Below are 18,813 nucleotides of genomic sequence, written 5' to 3' on the forward strand. Positions count from 1 at the left end.
AATTCAGCTCCTGGAGAAATGGCTTGGTTTTATTTAGACACTGAAGGTTTCAAAAATAAAGTAATTCTTAGGCTCTGAAAATCAAGGTTTGGCATTTCATAAGTTCATTTCAGTATTGGAGAGGGAGCAGCCTTTTTCCCGGTATCCTTTCAGATATCTGAAATCTAGTCGGGGATCGTGCTGCCACCTTCTACCACCCCATTTCATATTCATTGCCAGAGAAGAATGAAGTGTCTCTCCTTCCTGGCTGGGCTGGGATCTTCAAAACTGGTGTGTTTTGGTCAAGTCCGTAGGAGGAGCCCTCTTTTCCTGGCTCTGAGCATGTATGATTGCACTCTGATGGGAGAATTGTACCTCTTCACATTGTCTCAGCCTGGGGGGTCAGGTAGAAGGAGAAGAAAAGAATTACTTTCATGTCTTGTACTTGGATGGAAAGCAAGGAAGTGGGGACGCTTTTCCTTTTCCCTGTCCAAAAGAGATATTTCAGGGCAGAATCCATTTGAAGTCAATAGCTTTGAAACAATGGGTTTACTTTTTCACTGAGAAGTCACTGAGTGAGGATAACCCTCAGTGAAGTTATCCACTTTGCAGCCACTGTTAACCAGAAATGGCAAATTACTATTTATGAAACAAAATAGTGTAATGACTGTACACAAACTTACACCCTGAACTCTATCAAGCATTGTTGTCCCAACAGCATTGGATATCAGCATTAGCTGTTTCACTTCTTGCTCACAGAATAAACTCTGAGGATAAATCCTGATTGCAGAAACTGCAACATGTTGTATCAGACAGAAGTAGAGTTCCCAGAGTGTTTGATAGAAAGTCTTCTCATTTTAAAATGCAATTCAGCAGCACAGACCCCCCCATATTGTTGTAAGAAGTCATATCAGGGTCTTGCGTTTTGTCAGAGGATGCTTTTTCCAGGCACATGAGGGACAAGAAGGTGAGTAGGAAGAGGCAAGATGGTAAATCATGCTTGACCAACCTGCCTTCTGTGATGAAAGGACTTCCTCAGTGCATGAGAGGAGAGCTGTGGAGACTGAACACAATGATGAGTTATATACTCCCAGTGCAATTTATTTATTTCTCTTCTGATGTCATCATAGTGCTTTGAGAAGTGAGACCTCCCGACCCCCCCTGCCTTTTTTTTTGCATAGCTCATACTCAGTTTGTTTCTTGTTGTGGTAGATTTTTGGGCTCTTTCTGCTCTCCTGCTAGGAGATGATGATGATATATGGGTTGAAGAGACAAATTTTACCTTTTCATCTGGAATGTGGAGAACATATTTTTTTAATCTTTTGTGGCAAAATGTGCCACCTGCCAAGAGCTTCTAAATCAAGGGCCTCTTGCACTTGGTTATTGTACTTGTTTAATTTTTTACAGGTATTTCAATGAATGTTCTCTATGTATCCCTTCCCTTCTTCACTGGAGGAAGCTGGGATTGGTCTCTTCTGTAAATTTCCTGACTGCATTCATACTGTATTGACAAACATACATTTGTTTCACCTATATCTTTTCTTCCTTGTAAGCATGTGCGGGGTAACTGCTGGCTACTATCTAGATTGCAAGTCTGTTAACACGGATGTAGTGAGCTTTTTCTTTATTATGCATTTAATGTTACCCAAGTGCTGTCTTCAGTGTGGATGAACCTGGCACAGAAATGAGCCTTATTGTCATTTTCTTAAAGTTTTTCAGTATGTTGTTTGTCTTCACAAGTCTTTATATAAATTCTTCTGTAATTTCATGTATTATGAGTTACCTTAAACATGCAAGCATAGCCTTAGGTGGTAGACATTGTAAATGTGTATCATGAATTTAAGCCACCTGTGTAAGTTCTCAAGCTTCTTTGCTAAATCTTGTTATCCACTATGAAATGAACGTGTTTGAACTAAATTGTTGTAGTGGTTTAGTCGAATGAATGGACAAGTATCCGGTTCTGAAGCCATATTTATTTGCATACTGACTGTGTGAAATAAAAAGTAAAGTAAAAGGTAAAGTGAAGGATCGTTCATATTATTAAATTAACCTTTTTCTTTTAATGTAGCTGATTTTGTAGGTGGGTGGTTTTCAGGAGTCTGGAGATAATGTTACTGATACCTTTATGAATTTTTTGTTTTGCATTGTTCTTCTCTGTCCACAGAATATGTGAAAGGAAAAGCCTATAGCAAAGACATCTAACATAAGATATGCTTGTAAAGTTTTCTGGATGCAGGGTGTGATAATTACTGACTGGACCTAATTGCTTTTAACTAGTTATGATGATTGTTAGATGACTTGAAAGGCATAGTTTAATAGTTTTGAATAAAGCATGGTGTTAGGATGAGTAGAGGTTACATGTCCTGTTGAGTAAGGAAAGAAAAAGATGCAAGCTGTGGAGAGGAGTCTTTAGGTTCATTGTAACAGGCCACATCACATCATTGTCTCGAGACATCAGTTTAGGATTCAATATTAATCAAGTTTAAGAATGTCATTTTCAGGCTTGTTTCTAAAGACATCTGCAGAGGTGAGGGTAAGGTTTCAAGAATGAATTAACACAGTGAACTGTAGATTATTGCCAAAAGTAGTGCATATTCCCCCAGTTTTGCTGTGTTGATACTAATGATGTGCAGCTGCGCATTTTAGTATAGGATTAGTGTTCTGATGAATTGGCAAAAAGCTAGGAGGTGAAGGATGTTGACCACTTTATTTGGTAGCATCCCGCAGTTAAACTGATGTAAGCTGGTGCTGAAAAACGCTTTTGGCTGAGGACAGGACTAGATTGATTTCTTTGTGAAACAGTTTTCCTACCCGTAACTGGATATTTCTGTCCTTGAGCAAGTGTATGGGTTGCTACTATAGCATAGTGGTGGTTTGGTTTTGCACATGTGGAGGGTTTTCATGAGGCTGTTTATGCTGGGAAAAGAATATTACATTTGAGAAAACCAGATATGTATCTACATGGATTCCTTTTCTAGGCTGCACACCACAACTGGGAATGTGTGGCTGCCAGTTGTTTTCTCTTACATTGTATTCAGATGTCTTAGTTAAAGACGCAATCTATTTCTTCCTGTTGCTCTTGCAGAAAGTATTTGTGGGATAAAAATCGTAAGACTATGGGATACATGCTTGTTCTTTCAGTTGAATGCCATTTTATCTAAGAGAGTTGCCATGTGAAATACCTTTTTGTATTTTTTTAGATGGTTTCTGGCAGCAAGCAGTTCGAAGGTTGGAGATGTCATTTTGTTTGTAATATCAATGTTTACAGCTCAGCACTGGATGTGGGATGCATTAAGTTGATTTTGGCACAGAATCGTTGTAGAAGATTTGTTGCTGTGGACATCAATTATTATACTTCTGAATTTGATAGGGGGAAGATTTAAATTCTTAGTCCATTTGAAAATGTATATTTCTAAATTCAGTGTACTTTTGGTGCTATAACTGTCTTTGTGTGAAGATATATTGAGAGATGATGTTATTTCAGTGTCCATAGCTGTGCCTGCTGCTTAGAGAAAATTATTCACAGTAAAGTTGCAAGTGAAATTAAGATTGGAAGGACATCTGATACACTAATTGAGCTGGTATCTTCTGGGATCAGCCTGATGAAAGATGTGCATTGTACTGGTTTGGTTTTTTTTTTTTTTTATAGCCCTCCTACTTTGAGACATGAAATAGGTAATGCCTAAGGGTTACAAATGTAAGTTCTGTGTGCAAGAAACATAGAATCACTCCTAAATCTATGAAATGAATGTGACGGGGCGGGGGGGGGAATTGCATTGTATTGTCCTGTCCTACCCCCCCTTCTTGGATAGGATGTTTCTTACACAAGCTTTAGGTGCCACTGTTTGGTTCACCTTCTTATGCCTCCATGTTGTATTGTCTCAGTTCAGGTGTGCAAAACATACATAATTATTTGAAGTGAAAACATTGAGAAAGGTATTCCACTATGTGTCTCTTTTGGGAAAATGTAAAAACACATAATAGAAAGAACTAGAAAGGGATGATTTTTGTTTGGTTTGGCTATCTAGGTTCCCCTCTTTCATCTCTCACTGTGCTGTTATACTATTTATCTTGGAATTTAGTGTAGAACTATAAAATATTACGTGTTTTACAGGTATCCCATACATTGATTAATAGCACACTGATCTGTAAGAGATTTTAATTGAAAGCGTATTGATTTGTCCAGATTCATAAACCTGATGAAAGCTTTCACATCCTCAAGAAGTCATTTCTTGGTCCTTGAAAGGAGTGCAGATGGGGAAGTGGTATCTTCTTTTTTTTTTTACTTTAAAAGAAGAATATTTCGTGCCTAACAGGCTGTCACTTGACAAGATGATTTCTCCCCACCACCTAGGTGTTTAATGAAAATTTTCTACTTGTTATAATGGAATACTTCTACCACTGATTGCAAATTTCTATGAAAGCATCACAGGAGAGGAAAAAGCCAGTAGTTTACATTCTGGTTTTTCTTAAATTTCTGTGAGACTAAACAATGAGCCATTCATTTTAAAAAAAAAAAAAAAGTCTTCAAACATAGAGTCATAGAACTGTTTAGGTTGGAAAAGACCTTTAAGATCATTAAGTCCACCAAATCACCAGAACTTGTACCAACAAGGGCAGTCAGCTCACACCCAGACAGACTCACACAAGATCTGTTTGCAGTGGTGGTGGTGGTGTTCAGGGTTCTTTGTGGTTTTTGGGTTGGTTCCCCCCTCCCCCCCCCCCCCCCCGAATTCTGTCAGGAGCGCAGAGCTAAGCAATCAAACATGGGGGGGGAGGTGGATAAAAGCCATGAATGGCATTTTTAATAATTCCTGAGATGATAACATCCCTTGAAATGGAGCAGGCCAGTTTGTCGTAATTTCTTCAGTTTGCAGGACTCTTCACAGTTTTGCAACAACTTTATTGGGTCACCCATTTTGAAATGGGTGATGCTTACTGTTGGAGGATTCCTGGGAAGAAGTATGCGGCATGCCAGAAATATGTTCAGCTTGTGTTATTTGCCAGAAAAAAACCTGTATTTAGTTAACTGCTAGAAAATGTCTGGACACTGCCAACAGATGGTTTACTACTTTTACAAGTTCTTGTTTTCTCTCAAGTAAAATATTGGTGTAATGCTTTACAGAGATATCTCTGCCCTTACAGAGATTCTGATATCCCCAGAACCTGATAGATTCCATTCTTAAAAGAATTATGCATTTTGCTAGTAAGTGATTTTGCTCACACATTTGGAGTGATTAAAAAAATTTTTATACTTACCAGAGAAAGTTGATTCACCTTGGATGGATGAAATAGAACACTTAAATCCCTTAATGTTTTGTCTTATCCCATTGTATTACTCTGCTTTTGTACTCTTCCCCAGCATTAAAGTAATATAAAGGAACATAGTGGTAGAGAGTTTACTTCTCTTTTTTCAGCTGTGGGTGTTGCAGGTTTGTTCCCTGCTTCTCTTGGAATATTCCATCTAATAGATGCTTGTAATGTGCAGAAATTTGCAGTTGGTACCAATACCAGTTATGTGAGGAGGAATGGAAATGGAACTGTGAGGATTTGAAAAACATGTTTTAAGAGTGTACTGAGGTATTCTACTTGGAGTAAGCCAGTGGCAAGAGTACTATATGCTAGCTGTTAATTGAAACAATTTGTTGGTTTTTGTTTTTTCTTTAAAACACCTTCAACTAATACTGTAGTAATATCCTGTCTCTCTGGCAACCTGTACACTGAATTAGGAATCCATTTAACATCTGATTTTTTAGTGATCAGTGCTTAATACTTGCAGTTTGTCCTTATTGAGCATCTGTGGTTGTTCATGCTAATAAGGCAAAATCGCATTCCTGTGAGATGCCTTGCCAGAGTAGCTGCCGTGACTTAGTGTGTTCTAGTTATGTAGGATATACTGCAGGAATAGCATTGCATGATATTTGTGTATATTCCTATATGCAGCAGGTTCTGATTTAGTGCAGAAATCACACTGCATGCTAACAGAGCCTAACTTCCAGCCTGCCTTTTTGCTATGCCTCTGTTTATCCCAATGAATAATGGAGTCAGTATACCAAGAAATTTGCTCTTTTCTTGAGACACGTTTGTTCTTATCAAGAAGCCCCATATGAACTCCTCTGTTTTACCACTTTTAATTCAGTTTGGTTCTTTGTTGCAAGTTTTGTCTAGATTGGCTCTGTGCCATGTCTTCAGTCAGCCAATTTTTCTATTTGATGAAAGCTCCTGACATTTCAGGTTCTGTCTCTAAACCGCAGTTTCATGATCCTTGTAATCTAATGCTGCTGGTGCCTAAGGCAACCCTAACCTTACCCCTGCTCTTCCTTCCCATGTGCTGACCCACAGCTGCAGTGGTCTGAGTCAGGGAGCTTGTCTGAGTAAAACCAAAAGTAATCACTGTTTTTCTTCTTGTAAACTGGATTAAACCTGGATTAATTCTCTTGTCTAGTTCACTGCACTACCACATAAGCACTTGTGCTGTGATAAGGAAGAAAAGTGCACAGTGAAATAAATAATTTCTGCCAGCACAAATGCACGAGGTGGGCATAAATTAAATGTGAAACAACACAAATTGCTGAAATGAACTCTGCATGCTCCAAACAGCAGTCCTTCACTTCGTCATTCCCTGTGCGATGTGGGCTGCACAATTGTCACCAAGATTCTTTAATTTCTTTTTTTAAATTATTTTTCTTTGCCAAAATATTGGAAAAACAATGGAACAAATGGAGAGAGGACTAAATAAAATAATTCAAACCAATTGATTTGTTTCTGTGATAAAGTATTAGGCCATATGAGTAAGCTGCAACTAGCAGATATATCTAAACTTCAGTGGTGCCTTTGATACTGTCTCATGTGACATTAGTCATGAGTGAACCGAGGAAATTAAGTTTACATGGAAGTAGCATAAGAGGTAGGAACACACAAATGATTGTAAAAGTGTATTCAAAGGAGCTAGGATCTTTCTAGTTCTAAAGGAGGAGTGAAGGGATGCTCTCTTATGTCTCAAACAATTTTAACTGACTATAGTGATGGCACACAGAATGTACATCCTGACTTTTGATGGGTGTCAATCGAGAGACCTGCAAGTATTGAAAGACAGGACTGGAATTTAAAATTACCTTACAGTATTGATGAAATAGCCTGAAAGTAGTAAGTACAAAAATCCCCAGTTTACTGGAAATAATTAGTTACTCAGATGTCAAATGTCTTTTTTTTCAGAAAAGCATTGAAGAACATGGTAGATGTTGAACTAAAGTTCTTGTCAGCAAAAGACCAGTTGCAAAAGATCCACGTATGGCAGTAGCTCTATAAGCTACAGCATTCACTGCAAGGTCTATAAAGTATCATAGACCGTCTTGAGTTGAAAGGGACCCGTGAGGATCAATAAGTCCAACTCCCTGCTCCTCACAGGACTACCTAGGACTAAACCATATGATCAAGAGCATCGTCCAGATGCCTCTTGAACTCTGACAGGCTTGGTGTCATGACCACTTCCCTTCGGATCCTGTTCCAGTGACTGACCAAGTAGTTCTTCCAGCTGACTCCGGTACCATAAATGAAGCTGTGAGTCCAGGTTTGAGGATTGCATTTCAAAAAAGATGTAGGCCCATGGGAAAAAGTCTAGAGAGGTGAGGTGTCTGGAACAAGAAATCTGTGAGGAATGACAGAAGAAACTGTGATAGTTCAGCCTGCAAATAAAAGTCTAAGGGCAGATGTAATAACTGGTCTTAACATCTAAAAATATCTAAAAGGTTGTAAGAATTAAGCTGACCTCTTAAGACCACGATTTTCATATGTTGCTATGTGGAAATAGTAGTTCTTACTGCTGTGAATGTCCCAGTGTCCTGAAGTAATAAATACAACTTCCCACAAATGCAAATGTGGTCTCTCTGGGACTTTGTTATAACATCTGGCAGTTCCTAAGTTTCTCTGTGTATCTCTTTATGAGATTCAAAACGTTTCCATTTCAGCAAGATGACTCCAACAGCGGTCTTCCCAAGCAGTTCTTGGTTACCTTATGGCAAACAATTTCATTGTGTGGATGGTGCCACTTAATGTGACGTTATCCATCGTTATTGTCAAATTCATATGTTCCCAAACAGTGATGACTTTCAGATTTAGGGACTCTTCTAATAAGAAGCTCTCTGAGTGGGTCCCCAGCCATTGCTCTTCGCTCAGAGAGGCCCTGACAGGGCTGTACCACCTTCTGCTGAGGTGCCTTTCCCTCCCTGGGGCATCCCTCAGAAGCACCTCCAGCTGTCCATATGGGGTCCGGGGGAAAGCACATTTAGGGAACACTGCTGCTTTTGGCTGTAGAGAAAATGCTGAGAGAATGAATGTCCATGATGTCCATCAATTCTTGCATTATTATTTTATGAGCTTCTTATAAGTATAGTCTTGATCCAAAATACTAAGAACACATAAGCAGCAATTCATTTCAATTTGCTGCAGTTCTTGAATGTATGGTTGTTTTCTTGCATGCCTGTTTACTAACTGTCTGCAGCTATTCATGCACAGAATTCCGGTACAGAAATGTTATGCGTCTTATATTTGAGTTGGATTTTTTCAGCTTGGAGTACTGTAGGTTCACCTCAGAATTAACATCTTCTTGTAAGCATAGTTTAGCTGGGACCCACCATACTCTTTACTAGGACATTAGCTGCTAGATCTGGAGTTGTTATTTTCTTGTCAGAACAAGAAAAAATTGTTTGATCTAGAATATACAGTAACCCATCCATCAGTGTACCTCTTTGGTGCCTTCTTGTACCACCTCCTACTTCATTTTCTGTATCTCTTGGGGAGAGTTTGGGGACACAGAGTCTTAAAAGAATTAAGTGATGTTGCATCTTCTGCTTTTGCTACCATCTGGCTTGAGGAAGGGTATTGGTTATGATGATGATGATGTATGCCTCTCACTCTCTCTGCAGTAGTACACTTTTACTAGAGCAGAGTGCAGGAATGAAAACAGCTGCTTTGTCTTCTACGTGAAAGTGGGGCTGGTTCTCGTTTACCCACTTGTTGGATTTCTGTGACATCCTTGATAATCTGTCATTGTAAGTAGATGTTTGGGATTTTTTTGGGGTGGTGGAGGGAAGTAAACAAAACTTCTAGGTGAACTTTGTTCATTTTTTAAAATGATTGTGTTATGGTCTGCCAGACTGAGGCACTGGATGATATAAACTCAAAGGTACCTTTCTGTTCTGCATACCTCTTTTCACGCTTCTTTATAAACACATATTCCATTCAGAGCTCTTGATGTATTTGATCCCTTTAGATCCACAGGTCCATACAACTTGCACAGAGCTCAGACCACCTTCCTTTGGGGTGAAAGGTTGTAGGAATTGCCTAAGGCCTTAGGCTGCTTGCCTCAGGTGAAGAAACATGTGAAACATCAATATTTAGGCACTAACTACTTCTGTCTGACTTTAACATATTACTGCTCTGCACTTTGCCCCTCCTCTTTATTTCTTTTTTTTCTTGATGAAAACATCATATGTTCTCAGACCACAAAGTATGGTACCCAGTATATCCTTTCCCATTCCTTTTGCTTGTTCTAGGAGTCTTTTGAGAGATTCTTAGATCATTCAAACCAGGCAGCTTTAAAGGGTCAGTAAATAATGCTGAAACACTATTAAATCCCTTGTAACCAGACCTCTTAGCTTGTTTAAAAACAAAGTTAAGAAGGTTTGTATTTCTAACTTGCAGTACATTCTGCCATTGTTCTTGGATCAGGTGGGCTACAGTATAAAGTCTCTGTGGGGTCCACTTAAATAAAAAAAGTCATTTTATTGCAAGAAAGACACTCAAGTCTTAGAATTAGGAATCACTGCTCCCTAAAGTCTGCTTATGTCCAGTTCAGCTTGACTGGGCAGTTTACTTTGTAATTATATATGTAATTAAACCAATGTTTCTTGTTTCTGTTTTAAGTTGCCACAGATACATTTATGATTTCATAATTTTCATATTTTAGAATTAATATTTTATTCAAATGAATCAGTTATCACAGAAAGCTTATTTGAAAAAGTGAATTGGAAATGTCACTGCCTACAAATAACTGGAGATATATATTTTTTTTTTCCCCACAGTAAATACTTAGAAAAAATCATGAACTCATGCTAGTAGGCTGTAGTGGAATTTTTCTCGCGTGTACAGTGGTTTCTGGTACTGTCCCAATTTAAATAAATAAAAATCTCTCAAGCAAAAATAGATTTGTCAAACAGAACAATGAGAGAAAATACTCCGATATTCCTGTTATGTTCAAGCCTTTTGAAGATTTTACCGCAACTGTTCTAAGTAAGGTTGATCTGCTTGTTTGCAGAGCTAATTAAACTTGGTGTTAAGCTTTTAGGATAAAGCTTAATAAATCTCTTGTAAACCAACTCTAGAAATTGTATGTTCTAATATTTGTTTTTTGCTATTTGTCTTGGTTTAACAATGATTTTGCACTTCTCTAGAGTTCTGCTATCTATTTGTTTGAGACAACAACAAATACAAAATTTTGATGAATGGTAATGATCAAATATGTAGCCTCAGCACTTCCAGCAAGTAAATACCGGACAATTATCCGGTGGATAGTGGAATAGTGGAAGCTGGGCTTTTAATAATGGTGTTTTGCAATGATTTCCTAAAGTAGAGGTCTTCTGTCAGGGTGGTGGCTTTAGTAAGAGCAAATTTGAGTGCTTGCTAGAGCTATCAGTGCAGTCCAGCAATAGTTGGTTGCTGAGATTTCACACTGCAAGCAGCATTTCAGTGGTTAGCCTCTCCTGGGAGCCCATCCCTGTTTGTGATTAAACTAAAGATCCATGAAAACAGCAAGACTTAACGTACTGAATGTTTTTTTTTTCTTTTTTTGGAAAACTTTACTTGCTCTTCCTTCTTTTGCTTCTTATTTCATTTTTCCTTGCTAATTTACTGCTATTTAAATTCTGCATGCTGAGGATTAGTTTCCCCAGTTCCTTCTCTGTACCAATACCTCAACAAAGATACTGTAAATCTCCTTTTTTCCACTTAGTTGCATGGTCCTATAAAACATCTGGATGTAAAGATAAGTCAGCTGCTCACTGGCTGTGTGCCCAAAAACAATCAAATTGTGGCTGACCAGAAACCAATCCAAATTTTTTGTTACTGAATGTGTGGGAACTGTAAAGTCATCAGCTTAAATATCTTGGTTTTATTTAATTGGTTTTTTTAGAAATTACCTTTAATCCCCACCCCCTCACATGCACATGTAGAGGAATGGTCAGCTGTTCCTAGGAGGAGTTTTTAGTGATAGAAATATCATTGAGAAGAATCGGAGCAGATGATAAAGATTTGAGAAGATGCAAATGGGTAGTGGATTGCTGACACTAGTTCAAATCCACAGGGGAAATCTTCACTCTCAGGTGTTTCTGTTGAGTGCTGGGGGCACAGTGTAAATGTTGACATCCTCTTCCATAAGACTAAGATGGCTGGAGTGAAAATCTGCAGGAGGAAAATGGAATTTTCTTCATTCAGCCAAAAGCATCATTATAATAATTTGAGCGGAATTAAGTACATGGAAAAAGGAAAGTATGTCAGGCAGGAAATGTGGGCTCTCTTTAAAGACTCTTACATTTACTGAAACATTTAAATCCCTCTTGCCACAGAGGGGTAAATGTTGTGAGCAGTAATGCACCGTCTTGGAGTGCCATGAGATCTTCCAATAAAAGTTTCTTCTTTATGGCATTTTGTATTCAAGCATGGGGGGAACTGTTTGCATTCCAATGTGTGTGAGTCCGCATGGGCCACGAATGGAAACTGCTGGTGGTTTGAATTCATCCTGGAATGTGTGCCAAGAACAAACATTACTGTGTAAGGGAATCTGCATGTACTACATGAAGTTTTGCGTGTACAGCCAGCATCTCTTTTTTTTAGATGAAAAGAGCTGGTTTTGTTGGAGAATGGGGAAAAAAAGGGACTTATTCATGTTCCTTGAGCAAGTCTTCTGTATTTTTTAGTAAGGCTAATGAAAAGATTGCATTACGCCTGCTTTTGAAAAAGAGGAGTGCTGGAATGTTTTGCTTACATAAGACTTTAATATAACCTTTGCTTTTCTTTTTTTTTAACTTATGGGAAACAACTTCATCCAAACTATACTGACAGCTCAATCTCAGAAGTCTGTTTGCACACAAACACATTTAATTGTTTTCTTTTTTAAATAAATAGGCTTTTGTGGTTTGTGCTAGTGTCAGTTTCCATGTTAGCTTCAGCAATCACATCAAGTATGCTGCATTAGATTTAAGCTTAATTCTCGCATCTGAGGCTGTTGTAAACCAAGTATTGGGGACAGAAAGATCACAACCTCCTAGGCAGTGAGCACACACTTTAGTCGGAGGTTCTAGTTACAACGTTTGGTGTCTACTGTGTCTGTCTATTTATAACTTCTCGTGGATGTATATGAAAACAGCTTAATTGCAAAGCAAATAACACCATGCAGCAATAAATGCAATATTTGATTGTTCTATGTTATTTTCTTCTGTACCTGTACTAAAAGAGGAGATCTATTCTGTCTTGGGATACTGAGTTGATCTAGGCTTTATTTAAAGTTGGATTTGTATGTTGTTCATGCATAAAAGCACTTGCATTAAGAGATATAGAATATGTCTACATAGATATGTTAATTAAATCTCCTAGGTTTTGCATTTATTTTGGGTTACTGTGTATGTGGCAATCATTCAAATTTCATGCTCTAAGTTGCAGTACACGTATGAAGCAAAATGATTTGGGAAATCTATGAAATAGGATTTGGATAGTGTCTCTTGTTTGTTTGGCTTGCAGCAGAGCCTTATCAAATCCAGCTATATACAGTGAGATCTATTGCTTGTAATATCCTTAAAGTAAATTTTGCAGCTATAAACCAATAACATTTTCTGCTATAATCAACTGTAGGTAAGGAAAACTTATATCCTCTCTTAATCCAGGAAGCCTTTACATCACTGAGTATGTATTTGAAATCACATTTTATTTTGCAGTGTGTGAACCTCAAGAAAATGTCTGAGAACATCTATTCAACCACTTAGTTGCAGAATTAACAACATCAGTTCATTGCAAGCTGGAGAGCACTTTTCCAGTTGTATGTAACTCAAGCATATTGTTACTTGACAGCGTTTGTGTACGTTTTCTCATTAAGCTATTTATTGAAAATTCTTTAAGCATGTGAAGAGAGACTGAAGTTATTTTTGCAAAGTTTATCAGTCTCTATCTCAGTCAGAAGGAGGTCTCTGTGATTAAACCCATAGTCAATGACAGTGGCCTTGAATTATTTTTTTTAAATCAACCCAAAAACTAGTTATAATGTGCCAACAGCTCACATGCTGGTGTAAGATATACTGCAAATATTTTCATAACACAGAGCAGGAGAAAATTATGGTGTAATGAGCATGAATGTGAAAACATTCTTTTCTAAGTAACTAGTAGGTAAACTTATTCTTTTGTGGTTTTTTTTTTCTTGTTGATATATTTGTTGTTAAAGGATAGATAACTTATACGGCAGGAGTTAAGAAATCACATCTTTTCAGGAGCTGCAGATTCTTTCTTCCTTTGAAATTGATCTGGATTTTTCTTTTGATAGGGCCATTTTATAAATGCAATTGACTTTTGTAAAGGTGTGTGTTAAATGACTTATGCAAATTCTGACAAGTTTTAGCATTGCCTCTATATTGGTTAACTGAGGTATACTATTACAGATTATTTTGGCAAAGGATTATATTTGCATAGATACCCAAAAGAATTAGGTGCTGAATTTGATTTGGACTAAGTTGTGCTCTCTCACACCTCCATGAATACAGCTCGCTTGCTCTTTCTTTTGCTTTTTCTTTTTCTTTTTCTCTTTTTTCTTTTTTCTTTTTTCTTTTTTCTTTTTTCTTTTTTCTTTTTTTCTTTTTTTTTTCTTTTTTCTTTTTTCTTTTTTCTTTTTTCTTTTTTCTTTTTTCTTTTTTCTTTTTTCTTTTTTCTTTTTTTCTTTTTTCTTTTTTTTTCTTTTTTTTCTTTTTTTTCTTTTTTTTTTATGATAAGGGAATATCATAAATAAGTGCCAACAAAATGTTAAGATTGAAGGTGTTAAGACAATTACTTTGCTGGTAGTATGCACACTAAAAATAATGGATCCATGACTCTATTGGCTTCATAATCTAATTTGTCTGGGATTTATCTATGTTTTCTAATAGTTAAATTGTTGCAAATATCAAATGATCCCACAGGCAGAATTTCTGGCTTCAGTAGTTGAGACCTGAATATGATCTTAGTCATAGTCAAAAAGCTAAGGATGTCAAAAAAGATCTGTGGACTTAATAATATGGAGATGTGGAATTTAATGTATGTGTATTGGAGCATTATTGTATTTGAACAATTAAAAGGGGCATTCGGCAGTCTCTGTCGGTGGGTCCTATATACTTACTAACAGATTTCAGAGTTATAATTGTGATGCTGTCTACATAAAGAGCCTGTTAATGTCCCCTCTGTAACTGAGTTCTCTCTCCTTTAGCTAGGCTCCTCTGAGCTGTGGTCAGATGGATATTTCTTTTGCTGCACACACCTGATTAAGCAGCTTCCCTCCTTCTCCCTCCCTGTTCTCTACTTGTTTTTTTTGCTTCCAAAAGTTGATGGTGCTGTTTTCTTATGAACCACATTGAGGAACTGACCTGTCTCAAAATGACTTAGCAGAAAAGAGGAGTTGTGGTTTTGTCTGCATGAACCCCTTTTGTTTCTGTGACGCTGTTTCTGTGCAGTTGCCCAGTTGGTAATTACAGAGGAGTTGAGAGGATGAGGTGCTAAAGCTGCAGGAGCTGCTTAATCAAGTATTGTCACCAAGAGCAGTGCTCCTGAAGGAACAATCTTACTGACTGTGAAGTTTTCTGTATCTTCTGTGAAGGTGACTTCTTGCCTGCCAGCACAACCAAGCTCAGAGAGGACACTGATGAACTCAACCATAGTGCTCCTTCCCTGTGCCCTTGCAGTGCTTTCCGTGTCTGTGGCACAGATGAGCTTCCCTCCAGTTACCAGAGAGGGAATTAATGAAGCTTTTATGCAGCAGGAAGTTACAAGGTGTCCCTCTGAGAAGATTTTGCATCATAGTGAAGTGCTAGTGTGAACACTAGCTTCTGCCCAAAATAAACTAAGCTAGTTTAAGAGCATTTAAGAAGTGTGGAGAACAACTTAAGTGAATACTCTTAGATACTTTGAAAATTCTTCCTCTAAGTGCATGAAGTCATCTTCTAAGTTCTTTGAATCATTCAAAACTTTATTTGAAGGTCAGAGCTGCTAATACCCATGTAAGTTAGCTGGACTTTCACATAACTTAGGAGTTTCTAATATTTTCTTTTATTTATGATTCTATTTTTAGAGAGCAGCAGTCTGCTATATCTGTGATCTACAATGAATGCCAAATCTGCAATCAGCAAAGAAATTTTTGCCCCACATGATGAAAGGATGCTGGGAGCTGTCCAAGTTAAAAGAAGAACAAAAAAAAAGATTCCTTTCCTAGCTACCGGAGGTCAGGGTGAATATTTAACTTACATCTGCCTGTCAGGTAAGATTAATGATTTTGACATCCAGTTATCTGTTTTGGTTTATCTTTGATTAACTGATTAGATGTTATCTGTAGCCATAAGGAGCTGGGTGACTCGAATCTTAATAATGTAACCAGAGCATCATGGCACTTGTATCTTTAACCTTGAGAAACCACACGCTCAAGGCTATTAATATTTATGCCATATAATAAATTGAACAGGTGGTTTCATTGTTTAAAAAAATTAGGTGTTCTCTCACAGCATAGCTACAGAGTATGAACAAACACAATATTTGGTAACAGTCTGTCATTGTTTAACCCGGTAGGCAGCTAAAACAACCACACAGCCGTTTGCTCACTCCCTCACCACCACAGTGGGATGGGGGAGAGAAAGGAAAAGAAAAAAAAAAGGAAAACTCATGAGTTGAGATAAAGACAGTTTAATAGAACAGAAAAGGAAGAGAATAATAATGATGATGATAATAAAAGAATATACAAAACAAGTGATGCACAGCAGAATTTCTCACCACCCAAAGCTGATGCTTAATTAGCTCCTGAGCCGCGCTGCCTCCTGGCCAACCCCCCTGTTACATACGGAGCATGACATCATATGGTATGGAGTATCCCTTTGGCCAGTTTGGGTCAGCTGTCCTGGCTCCCAGCCTCTTGGGTGCCCCCTTCTCATTGGCACGCTGGTATGAGAAGCTGAAAAGTCCCTGACTGCTTGGCAGGAACTAAAATATTAGTGTGTTATCAACATCATTCTTGTCCTAAATCCAAAACACAGCACTATGCCAGCTGCTAGGAAGAAAATTAACTCTATCCCAGCCAAAGCCAGGACTCAGTCGTTGCTTATTGAGGTCAAGATCTTTCTTGGAGGGATAAACTCTACAATGCATTTCCTTTTAATGACCTGAAATTTTTTCTTTGAAGCAAATATACTTTCCTCTTCTTTCGTATTTGCCTCTGTGTGTTACCAGTTCATTGAGTACTTACATATGCAACTTTTGGCCAGATATTTTCAGTTCACAGACATCTTCAACTAGATCAGATTGCTTAGGACCCTGTCCAGCCTCACCTTGAATGTTTCCAGGGGTGGGGCATCTACAACCACTGTGGGCAACCTGTTCCAGTGTATCACCACCCACACTGTAAAAATTTTCCTTCTTATATCTAGTCTGAGTCTACCCTCTTTTAGTTTAAAACTACCACCCTTTGTCCAGTCGCTACAAGGCCTGCTAAAAGGTCTGTCCCCACCTTTCTTATAAGCCCACTTTAAGTATTGAAAGGCCACAATAAGGTCTCCCTGGAGCCTTCTCTTCTCCAGGCTGAACAACCCCAACTCTCTCAGCCTTTTCTCATAGGAGAGGTGTTCCATCCCTCTGATCATTTTTGTGGCCCTTCTCTGGACTCACTTCAACAGGTCCATGTTTTTTCTGTGCTGAGGACTCCAGAGCTGGATGCAGTACTCCAGGTGGGGTCTCATGAGAGCAGAGTGGCAGAATCACCTCCCTTGACCTGCTGGTCATGCTTCTTTTGATGCAGCCCAGGATATGGTTGACTTTCTGGGTTGCAAGTGCGCATTGCCAGGTCATGTCCAGTTTTTCATCCACCGGTACCCCCAAGTCTTCCTCCTCAGGGCTAATCTCAATCCGTTCATCCCCCAGCCTTTATTTGATTCCAGAGGTCATCCCAACCCATGTGCAGGACCTTGCACTTGGTATTGTTGAAGCTCATGAGCTTCACATGGGCCCACTTCTTGAGCTTGTCCAGGTCCCTCTGGATGGCATCCTGTCCTTCAGGCGTGTCAACTGCATAACTCAGCTTGGAGTTGCCTGCAAACTTGCTGAGGGTGCACTTGATCCCACTGTCCATGTTGTTGATGAAGATCTTAAACAGTACTGGTCCCAATATGGACCCCTGAGGGACACCACTTGTCACCAGTCTCCATCTGGACATTGAGCCATTGACCACTACCCTCTGGATGTGACCGTCCAACCAATTCCTCATCCACTGAACAGTCCACCCATCAAATCCATATCTCTCCAATTTAGAGAGAAGGATGTCGTGGGGGACCACGTCAAAGACCTTACAGAAGTCCATTAAGATGACATCCATAGCTCTTCCCTTGTCCATTGATGTAGTTACTCCATTATAGAAGGCCACGAGGTTGATCAGGCAAGACTTGCCCTTGGTGAAGCCATGCTCACTGTCTTGAATCATTTCCCTGTCCTACGTGTGCCTTAGCATAGCTTCTAGGAGGATCTGTTCCATGATCTTCCCACGCATAGAGGTGAGGCGGACAGGTTGGTAGTTCCCAGGATCCTCCTTTCTACCCTTTTTTTAAAATGGGTGCAATGTTTCCCTTTTTCCAGTCACCAGGGACTTCACCTGACTGCCATGACTTTTCAAATATCATGGAGAATGGCTTGCCAACTACATTAACCAATTCCCTCAGGACTCTGGGATGCATCTTGTCAGGCCCCATAGAATTATGTATATTCAGGTTCCTCAAGTGGTCACAAATCTGATCTCTTACAGTGGGAGGACTTTGCTCCCTCAGTCCCTGTCTTGCAGTCCATCCACTCGAGGGATATGGGAAAAGACTTTACCAGTGAAGACTGAGGCAAAAAAAGTTGAGTACCTCAGCCTTCTCCTCGTCCATTGTTACCATTTTGCCAGTTGTGTTCATGGCGGGGGGGATATGCTTTCTTTGACCTACCTTTTCTGGCTGGCATAGCTGTAGAAGCCCTTCTTACTATTCTGTGTCCCTTGCCGAGTTCAGCTCCGGCTGCGCTTTGGCCTTACTGACCCCATCCCTACACAACCGGGCAGCATCCTTACACACTTCCCAGGATACCTGTCCCTGTTTCCACTGCGTGTGCATTTCCTTCTTGCCCTTTAGTTTGACCAGCAGGTCTCCACTCATCCATGTCGGTCTCTTGCCTTTCTTTCCTGATTTCTTACACCTGGGGATTGAGAGCTCTTGCATTCTATGGAAAGCATCCTCAAAGATCTGCCAGCTCTGTTCTGCTCCCTTGTGCTTGAGGGTAGTTTCCCACGGGGTCCTATTGACTAACTCCTTGAACAGCTGGAAGTTTACTTTCCTAAAATTCAGGTCTTTGCCTGACCCTTATCCCTCAGGACTGCGAACTCCACCAGTGCACAATTACTGCAGCCCAGGCTGCCTCCAATCTTGATGTCACCGATTAGTTCACTTGCATTGGTGACCATCTGGTCCAGTATCATATCCCCTCTGGTAGGGCTGTATACTAATTGGCTTAAGAAGCTGTATCCTCCATGCACTCCAGGAG

General features: G+C 39.2%; 1 protein-coding gene across 3 annotated transcripts in view; it reads left to right on the plus strand.

Moving 5' to 3' along the window:
- The window catches only part of STXBP6 (syntaxin binding protein 6), a 143,357-nt gene that overhangs the window by 26,096 nt on the left and 98,448 nt on the right, over positions 1-18,813 (plus strand). For 2 of the 3 annotated variants that reach the window (XR_012835666.1, XM_075754097.1), the window contains exon 2: positions 15,335-15,520. The exons of the other annotated variant lie outside the window; for it this stretch is intronic. Coding sequence is in view for 1 of the 2 variants with exons in the window: in XM_075754097.1 (XP_075610212.1) it covers positions 15,367-15,520 (154 nt within the window). In the remaining variant the exon portion in view is untranslated. The remainder of the gene's footprint in view (positions 1-15,334; positions 15,521-18,813) is intronic. 3 annotated transcript variants of the gene reach the window in all.

Source organism: Balearica regulorum, chromosome 5 (genome assembly GCF_011004875.1).
Source record: "Balearica regulorum gibbericeps isolate bBalReg1 chromosome 5, bBalReg1.pri, whole genome shotgun sequence".
Taxonomy (NCBI): domain Eukaryota; kingdom Metazoa; phylum Chordata; class Aves; order Gruiformes; family Gruidae; genus Balearica; species Balearica regulorum.